Source organism: Eretmochelys imbricata, chromosome 24 (genome assembly GCF_965152235.1).
Source record: "Eretmochelys imbricata isolate rEreImb1 chromosome 24, rEreImb1.hap1, whole genome shotgun sequence".
Taxonomy (NCBI): Eukaryota; Metazoa; Chordata; order Testudines; family Cheloniidae; genus Eretmochelys; species Eretmochelys imbricata.
In genome coordinates, this window is record NC_135595.1 from 18,947,099 (window position 1) to 18,957,126 (window position 10,028).

Sequence of the window (10,028 nt, forward strand, 5' to 3'; positions counted from 1 at the left end):
CAAATTCATAAAAATTTGTTAGTCTCTAAGATGCCACAAGTACTCCCGTCCTTTTTGGGGATTCAGACTAACACGGCTGCTACTCTGAAATCTGATTCCTTAGCTGTATTCGTGGCTCCGAGTCTGACACTGCCTCTTTCTGCCTCAGTTTCCCTGATTATAAGATGGGGGTAATGTTCCCTTCCTCCCACCTGGGACCCTGGCAAAGGCGGGAGAAGGCTTTTGGAGGTTGAAGTGATGTTTCCAGATGAAAGCTCTGAAAAAAACCAAAGTGGACCAATTGGTTTTCTTTCTTTCGTCCTTCCATTAAAAACTTATGTTCACTGACTGAATTGAAACTCTCCCAAGCTCTGGACAGGAAAGAGTTAAGGATCATGGGATCTCTTCAGCCAGCCCAGAGTTTTTGCATGCACGATGGAGGTGTGAAGCCATCAGTGGCAAGGGTGAACGATCACCAATCAAATTTGGAAGAAGAGAGTTGACAGGACAGGATGGTCCCCGGCTTTGGAGTCGACACTTTTCTGGTGCTTGCATTTCAGTGTAGAGTATATAGAGCAATATGAACAAGGGGCCGACAGTTTAGCTCGTACTGACTTCACTCGTGCCTTAATGTGGCCGGTTGTAAAATGAGGCAAATATCTAGATGAGCTGATGTACCCCCGGAAGACCTGTGTGTACCCCTGGGGTACACGGACCCCTGGCTGAGAACCGCTGATCTCCACTAATGCACAAGGGAATTGGCCTCAGTACACATTGGCATCACCTGATTAGCCAGTGTCACATGCAGGGCTGTGAAATCTCCCATCTCCGGGCCCACCAAGATGTCATGGGGCAGCCCCAGCCGATCCCCCAGGGGGCAGGTATTTGCCAACCTGCCTGAGAAAACCACAGCCAGATGCTTCCTCGCTGTTCTGCTCACTGCAGCAAGCACCCGGGCACCATGTGGGTGGCTCTGCCCCTCTGCCTGCTGTCCGCTCTCCTGGCCACAGGTGAGTCCCGTCCGTCCCCAGGCACAGGGAGCCGGGTGGTGGGGGCGGGATTTCACCTGGGGAACGTGCCGCTGTGGATGGCGGATTCTGGGGTCAGGATGGAATTTGTGGGTAAAACCAGCGAGAGGAAAACCCGGGCCATGTCCCCCGACTGAATTGGGGAGAGCAGGGAGTGGAGCCTGGGACTCCCACAGCCCATGCTAGGTGCCTGGCCAGTGGGTCTGAGTCCGTCTGTCCTTCCTTCTTCTCGTTCCTTCTCCAGCTCTCACCCGGGCTTGGGGTCATCCCGATGAGCAGCACCACCCCCATCCACATGTAATCCTGCTTGGAAATGTTCCCCTGCCCATCAGCGCTGAGATTCCTGCCAGGACTCCTGGCTTCATTCCCCGGGTTTCAAAGGGGAATGGGGGTGCAACGGGTGGGGGCTGGGAGCCAGGACTTCTGGGCTCATTCCCCAGCTGTAGAAGAGGGCTGGGGTGTAGTGAGTTTGAGCGGAGATGGCTGCAAATCAGGACTCCCGGGTTCTGTCCGTGGCCTGAAAGAGGAGTGGGGTCTCATGGGTTAGAGTGAGCTGGGAGTCAGGAGTGAGGAGTTCTCGACTGTCTTCTTGGTTCTAACCCTGAATTGAACACATCTTTTTTCTACCTCAGTTTCCATATTTCTTTGATAGTGATAATATAATATGATAATATAACTTTGCTACATTCTAGGGACATAGAAGGGGCAGGGGAAGGCATTCTGAGGTTTAATTGATGTTTCCACATGAAAGCTCTAAAAAAACCAAAGTGGGCAAATTTCTTTCTTTCTTTCTTTCTTTCTTTCTTTCTTTCTTAAAAACCTTACACGCACATCATGAATTTAAAGGCCCCCACGCTATGGAGAGGAAAGAGTTGATGCTCCTGGGATCGCTGGCTGGAGGTGCACAGCCATCTATCCAAAGGCTTAACAAGCATCAATCGTATTCTGAAGAAGAGAATTGGGAGGATCAGCGATGAAAAGTGGGCTGAAGTCGAGTGTGGCTGAGCTGACGTAACTCTGAGAGGCAGAGGCCTGGACCAGAGATTTACGACGGGGTGTGTGTGTGTGTGTGTGTGTGTGTGTGAAAGGTTCACCGCAAAGCCAGGCAGAAACCCCTCCTCAGAGCAGCTGAATTCTTGTTTTTCTGTCTACACAGACGTGTGGGGTTTGTTCGCAGGCACAAGCTGCACCCCAGATAGCCACGTCAGCAGCTGAAAATGTATTCTAGCCACAGACACTCAGGCAGCAAACAGACTTGTCTGCAGTGTTGAGTCAGATACAAATGACCAGCTAGCAAGATGCCTTTCCCCATCCGGAGAGTTAAATGGAACTGGGCAGAACTGCTGCAAAAGCAGGTGGCATTTCTCCAAGATCTGCCTGCCCACACGTTCAGTGAGGAGGCATTGGTGGTAACAACTCCCACAGCGCCACCTCTTGGTTCCTGGTGGTATTTCGCCCACGGGCACTGCCTGGGGAGGGGTGGGGAGCCGGGGTTTGTACCGAGAAGGGATTTTTCCAACCTCCAGGGAGCGCTCTGCAATGCGAGGTGTGTGCGTCCAGAGAGCTATCGTGCTCCGGCCCCCTGCAGCCCTGCGCCCCCTCGGAAGGGACCTGCGTCACCGTCGTGGCAGAGATCAGGCTGGGTGAGTGAAAGAACATTCCTACTAAGTGTAGACACCATTGTCCTCCTGAAGCCAGGGGTCGAACCCAGGAGTCCTGGCTCCCACCCCCTCCTCCTACTCTAACCAATAGCCTCCGCTCCTCTCCAGGAGCAGGGACTGCTCAGTCTGGAAAGATAATGTCATAGACAGGGGATGGGATGAGATGGGGAATTGCAGTGGGTGACTGTGGGGCCTGGATCAGACAGAAGAGAGGATTTTATTGGGGGTCGGGGGAAAGATGAGATTAGTTGGGGGTGGGGTGGATGGAACAAAACGGGAGGATGGAGCAGCTGGGGATCCATTGGGGAGCTCAGAGGTGATTCTCTGTTTCTCTTCCACAGAGGGAAACTACTTCTCCTACACGGCTAAATCGTGCCTGGAGCCCAAGAACTGTGAGTCCGGTCCCTTCTCGCTGACCTACGCGCAGAATGTCACCATGCGGGCGAACATCGTGAGCTGTAACACCGACGGCTGCAACGCCGGGGCCATCCCAGGTGTGTGTCTGCTGCAAACCTAGAGCTCTGCTCCGGCCACACCTGCCTGGAGAGAACCCAGGAGTCCTGGCTCCCAGCCTCACCCCCCACCTCTAACCCATAGACCCCACTTCCCTCCCACAGCTGGTGACAGAACCCAGGAGTCCTGGCTCCCAGCTCCCCTGCTCTAATCACTAGACCCCACTCCCTTCCCCGAGCTGGGATCGAGCCCAGCGTGTGGTGACTCCCCACCCCTGGCTGACTGTGTGTGTCTGACTGTTCTCAGTGCCAACTGTGAGCTCCGTCCCCAATGGCCGGCAGTGCCAGATGGTTTTCATAGTGGATCGTTTTGACAAGCAGCCGGTGGGGATGTTGGCCTGCACCGGCGCCGAGGACCATTGTGTTGAGGAATCTGGGATATTAACACTGGGTAAGTCCTCCAGATGGGGGCGGGGTCTGAACACAGAGTACGAGGTGGAGCCCAGGTGTCCTGGCTCAGTCCCAGCCCCCCTTGCTCTGACCCACTAGACTCCACTCCCCTGGCAGAGTTGCAGAGAGAACCCTGGAGTCCTACTTGCCGAGATGCCAAAGGAGCACCCAAGGAGGATAAGGCCACTGCGGAGAAACTAAATGAATTCTGTGCATCGGTCTTCACGGCTGAGGCTGGGAGGGAGATTCCCAAACCTGAGCCATTCTGTTTTCATAACAAATCTGAGGAACTGTCCCAGATTGAGGAGTCATTACAGGAGTCTTTGCAAGAAATTGATAAATTAAACAGTAATAAGTCACCAGGACCAGATGGGATTCGCCCAAGAGTTCGGAAGGAACTCAAATGTCAAATTACAGAACTACTAACTGTGGTTTGTAACCTACCATTTAAATCAGCTTCTGTCCCAAATGGCTGGAGGATGGCTAATGACATGCCAATTTCTAAAAAGGGCTCCAGAGGTGATCCCATGAACAACAGGCCAATAAGTCTGACTTCAGTATTGGGCAAACTCATTGAAACTATAGGAAAGAAGAGAACTATCAGTCACATAGATTAACATAATTTGTTGGGGAAGGGTCAACATGGTTTCGGTAAAGGAAAATCACGCCTCACCAATCTACTAGAATTCTCTGAGGGGGTCAACAAGCGTGTGGACAAGGGGGATCCCATGAATATAATGTACTTAGATTTAGAAAGCGTCCCTCACCAAAGGCTCTTAAGCAAAGTGAACTGTCATGGGATAAAATCCTCTTATGGCTCAGTAACTGGTTAAAAGATAGGGAAAAAAGGGTAGGAAAAATGGTCAGTGTTCAGAACGGAGAGAGGTAAATAGTGGGAGTCCCCCAGGGATCTGCACTGGGCCCAGTCCTATTCACCATATTCCGAAATGTTCTGGAAAAAGGGGTAAATAGTGAGGTGGCAAAATTTGCAGAAGATACAAACCTACTCAAGATAGTTAAGTCCAAAGGAGACTGCGAAGAGGTACTAAAGGATCTCTCAGAACTGGGTGACTGGGCAACAAAACGGCAGATGAAATTCAATGTTGATAAATGCAAAGTAATGCACATGGGCAAACGTAATCCCAACTAGACATACACAATGATGGGTCAAATTTACCACTCAAGAAAGATCTTGGAGTCATAGTGGAGAGTTCTCTGAAATCATCCACTCCATGTGCAGCGGCCGTGAAGAAAGCGAACAGAATGCTGGGAATCATTAAGAAAGGGACAGAGAATAAGACAGACAATAGCATGTTGCCTCTATATAAATCCATGGGACGCCCACAGCTTGAACACTGCGTACGGATGTGGTCGCCCCTTCTCAAAAAAGAGATATTGGAATTGGAAAAGCTTCAGAAAAGCCCAACCAAAATGATGAGGGGGATGGAAGTGCTGCCATATGAGGAGAGATTAATAAGAGTGGGACTTTTCACCTTGGAAAAGAGACGGCTAAGGGGGCATATGATCGAGGTCTTGAGAAGATTGAAGGGTGTGGAGGAAGGAAATAAGGAAGAGTTATTTACTCCTCCTAACATAAGAACGGGGGGTCACCACAGGCAGCAGGATTAAAACAAACAAAAGGCAGTACTGCTTCACACAATGCACAGTCAACCTGTGGAACTCCTTGCCAGAGGATGTTTTGAAGGCCAAGACTATAACAGGGTTCAAACAGGAACGAGAGAAGTTCCTGGAGGACAGGTCCATCTGTGGCTATTAGCCAGGGTGGGCAGGGATGGTGGCCCTAGCCTCTGTTTGCCAGGAGCTGGGAATGGGCGACAGGGGATGGATCACCGGAAGGTTCCCTGTTCTGTTCATTCCCTCTGGGGCACCTGGCATTGGCCAGAGGATACTGGGCTAGATGGACCTTTGGTGTAGCCCAGGAGGACCGTTCCTCTGTTATGTTCTCACTTTGTTCCAGCCCCCTGCTCTGCGCACGAGACCCCACTCTGCCTGCAGAGCCGGGTGCAGTCCTGGTGGGAGGGGAGTGTGTGAGAAACCACATGGGGGTCAGGGGAGGGGATGTGGGAGCCCCTGATGACGTCTCTCTCCCCCCGTCCAGGTAACATCACCGTGAAGAAGGCTGTGGCTGGATGTGCCTCCCCTGGCGCTTGCATGAAGAGAGAGGGGGAGAGGAAATACGCCCAGGGCGTGGTGAAGATGCTGAGCCGGGCCGAGTGCTACCCAGCTCCCAGGGCCGGTGGAGGCATCGGGCAGCCCTGAGCCCCAGTCTGGCGTCCTGCCCTTCTGCTGTGTGCCGGGCTGAAGTGCACCTCCCTTCAGCAGCCACCGGCTGCTGCTTCTCTTTGGGGGGATTGCGGGTTTCTTTTGTGCATTGGCTGAATCAAGCGAGTTGTGGGGAAAGCACCCCCCTAGCTCCTTGTCCCCTGACCGCCCCGTACCGGGCCCCCCCCGCCCCTATCTGTGCACAAGTGATGCTGGCAGGAAGAGAACCCGGGAGTCCTGACTCCCAGTAATCCCCCCAGTAACCCACCAGAGCCCACTCCCTTCTGAAAGCCAGGGATAGAGCCCAGGAGTCCTGGCTCCCAAGCCCCCTGCTCTAACCACTGGACCCCTCTCCCCTTGCAGGGCCAGGGAATGGAACCCAGGAGTCCTGCCTGGACCCCCTCCCGGAAGGCAAGGCCCATGGCTGGGGGAAAGGCACCGGCGGGCTAAGCTCCCCTGGGGAAGGAGGGCTGTGGGAAGGAGAGGCCGTGGCTCACCCAGCTGTCCAGGCGGGCGGGAACGCCCTGGAGGGGAGCAATGTCCTTCTAGGTTGATTTTGCAGGGCTCAGTTCGTCCCGCTCTCTGGGGCGGCTCCACTGGGAGTGACGGGCTCAGGGAGGGTGTCAGGAAACAGGGCAGATCCCCCCAGCCGGTGGTGCTCTGTGAGCAGATTTCACCCAGTGTGAACTCCTGGATCGCTGCCCCCGTCTGACCCCGGAGTCACAGCCAGTCCCCTCAGATACTCTCAGACAAGCCGGACTTTGGGAGGAAACCTCACGTACACCCCAAACCAGCCCACCAAGGTTGTCCCCTGCCCCAGGAGACTGGTCACTTACCCCAGAGCCACGGGACCCCAGATCCTACACCAAAGGCAATGCTGGCAGCCAGGTCTGTAGGAAACTCGCTAAAGGTTCATGAGCTAAGGAAAGGGAATGAGGGTCACGAGGGGTTAAAGCCGGTAAAATTCATACCCAGGTGAGTCGCAGTCTGTAATTCCAAACGGTGGCGGTGATGGAAGAAACTGCAATTTTCCCAAGTCTTTTCAGGTGCCCCCAGACGGTCTCCAGGGCTCCCCGCTTTGCATCCGGTTCCGGTCCCTGTAAGAGTCCAGCCGGCCCAGTGAGGCAGGATCCTTCCCTGAATCCATCCTTACAGCTTCTTCTCCCAGAGAACAAGCTGGCAGGGCCCCCACCCACGTGGGCTTTGCCTTCGATGGGGGGAGGGAGGAACGCGGCGGTCAGCACACACGATGGCCCCTGCCTTTGGGGTCAGCACTTTTCTGGTGCTAAAGTTCCTCCTTAGCATCCCTCCGGCATCTCTGCTGGGTCAGTGAGTCCCAGGGCTGTGCTCAGGGTGAATGGTTGTTACTCCGTTAAAAGAGCAGACGGGGAAGGGAAAACCATACCACGGCCCATTGGTTTTCATTAAATCGAAACTCCAAACACACTCTTCTACCTTCGCCATCCCTTTGATCTAGGCCAGGAGCTCTCGACCTTTCCAGACAGCTGTACCCCTTGCGGGAGTCTGATGTGTCTTGGGTACCCCCAGTTTCCCGTCACTTAAAAACGACTTGCTCACAAAACCAGCCATAAAAATGCACAAGGTCACGGCCATGCTGCTGCTGACAAGCTGCTTCCTTTCTCATTTCCGCCATTATAAAATAACTGGGCGGGAACGCAGGACAAATCCTGCACTGGCATTTCAGTGTAGAGTATATAGAGCAATATGAACAAGGGGTCGACAGTTTAGCTCTTACTGACTTCACTCGTGCCTTAAAGTGGCTGATTGTAAAACGAGGCAAATATCTAGATGAGCTGATGTGCCCCCGAAAGACCTGTGCGTACCCCTGGGGTACACGGACCCCTGGCTGAGAACCGCTGATCTCCACTAATGCACAAGGGAATTGGCCTCAGTACACATTGGCATCACCTGATCAGCCAGTGTCACATGCAGGGCTGTGAAATCTCCCATCTCCGGGCGCACCAGGATGTCATGGGGCAGCCCCAACCGATCCCCCAGGGGGCAGGTATTTGCCAACCTGCCTGAGAAAACCACAGCCAGATGCTTCCTCGCTGTCCTGCTCACTGCAGCAAACACCTGGGCACCATGTGGGTGGCTCTGCCCCTCTGCCTGCTGTCCGCTCTCCTGGCCACAGGTGAGTCCCGTCCGTCCACAGGCACAGGGAGCCGGGTGGTGGGGGCGGGATTTCACCTGGGGAACGTGCCGCTGTGGATGGCGGATTCTGGGGTCAGGATGGAATTTGTGGGTAAAACCAGCGAGAGGAAAACCCGGGGCCACGTCCCCCGACTGAATTGGGGAGAGCAGGGATTGGAGCTTGGGACTCCCACAGCCCACGCTAGGGGCCTGGCCAGTGGGTCTGAGTCCGTCTGTCCTTCCTTCTTCTCGTTCCTCCTCCAGCTCTCGCCCGAGCTTGGGGTCATCCCGATGAGGAGCACCACCCCCATCCACATGTAATCCTGCTTGGAAATGTTCCCCTGCCCGTCAGTGCTGAGATTCCTGCCAGGACTCCTGGGTTCATTCCCCGGGCTTGAAAGGGGAATGGGGGTGCAACAGGTGGGAGCTGGGAGCCAGGAAACCTTTGCTTTGAACTGACTTAGCCTGTGAAGGGAGGCATCGCTTGCCTTTGACCTTTGATTTCTTTGTACCTGTCTTGGGGCGTACGCACCCCATGGTGTTCCAGAGACTGAAGGTTTAATGCGTGCCCTGCTAACCACAGCTGGGAGGAATAAAGGGGCTGGAAAGCCGTGGGGCAGAGCAGCTGCCAGAGAGGAGGGAGCGACTGGCTGCAAGCCCCCAAAGGTGCAGGGACGCAGAGCCCCGGGGGGAGGTAGGGAGGTGCTCCGGGCTCTGGCAGGGTGGGAGCTCCTCTGAGCCCGTTTATTTCGTTGGAGGGCCCTGAGCCGGCAGTCAGAGGATTGGGCAGGCCTGGGATCCCCCCTGCCCCGGTTGGGCTACGTGAACCTTGGGGCTGTGCCATATTTGGCCAGAGGGAGGCGCCATCACACCCCTCACACAGACCGTTTCTGCCTTTTCTGGCTTGTAATCACTTAGCTCCTGCCCTTCCCTGGTTCTCAGTGTTCGATCTAAAGCAGGGTGTGTCTGGGACCTTCCCTTGGGCCGACAGGATCGGGGCGTCTCCTTTCAAGGAATCAGCAGTGGACTTTCTAGGAGCTTGTGTTGGCCCGGAGGGTGCTGGGAGTTCTGGGCAGGGGGGTTTGCTGGGCTGGGGGGTTTGCTGGGGTCGCTCTGCAGTGTTATTCTCGGGGGGTGGGGGAGGGGTCTGGCTGCAATATAACGGGGAGCGATTTGCAGGCTGGAGCAGGGGTGGGCAAACTTTTTGGCCCGAGGGCCACAATTGGGTATGGAAATTGTATGGCCGGCAATGACTGCTCAGGAAATTGGGGGTGAGGGGCTGAGGGCTCTGGCTAGGGATGAGGGGTTGGGGGTGCAGGAGGGTGCTCCGGGCTGGGACCCAGAGGTTCAGATGGAGGGAGGGGGATCAGGGCTGGGGCAGGGGGCTGGGGTGCAGGAGGGGTTCAGGGGTGCAGGCTCCGGGCGGCGCTTACCTCAAGCAGCTCCCCGAAGCAGCGGCATGTCCCCGCTCTGGCTCCTACGCCGAGGCTCTGGGCGCCACGTCGTCCGCAGGCGCCGTCCCTGCATGGGCCACAGTTCCCAGCCAGTGGGCGCTGCGGGGGTCCCCACGCATAGGAGCCGGAGGGGGGACCTGCTGCTGCTTCTGGGAGCCGTGTAGAGCGGGACAAGCCCCCCACCCCACTCCTTGGCTGGAGCACCAGAGCGGGCTAAGCCCCGGACCCCACTCCTCAGTGGGAGCTCGAGGGCCGGATTAAACCATCTGGAGGGCCGGATCCGGCCCCCGGGTCATAGTTTGCCCACCCCTGGGATGGAGAACTGAGGGGCCCTGGCAGGTCATGGGTCCAGGCTGTAGGCTGGGGAATGTCCCAGGGACGCCCTTTGCACAGGAGGATCAAAAGGAGAAAGAACAAAGGAGACCCCTTCCCCCTCCCCGCCTCTTTGGTCTCTGGGAGCTGAGGCTGGGATATTGGATTCAGCTCCAGCCAAGCTTAATCCAATGTCCCAGCTCCCGGAGACCGAGACCGGGGGGGTGTGTGCCCGGACACCTGGGTTCAGTGCAG

General features: G+C 55.6%; 1 protein-coding gene across 1 annotated transcript; it reads left to right on the plus strand.

Annotated features, from left to right (window-relative positions):
* Positions 1 to 895: 895 nt before the first annotated feature.
* On the plus strand, positions 896 to 5,850 carry LOC144279621 (phospholipase A2 inhibitor and Ly6/PLAUR domain-containing protein-like). The gene is made up of 5 exons (XM_077841197.1): positions 896 to 989; positions 2,534 to 2,650; positions 3,010 to 3,162; positions 3,428 to 3,571; positions 5,690 to 5,850. Exons 1-5 carry the CDS (start codon positions 896 to 898, stop codon positions 5,848 to 5,850), a joined length of 669 nt encoding a protein of 222 aa, XP_077697323.1.
* Positions 5,851 to 10,028: the final 4,178 nt, after the last annotated feature.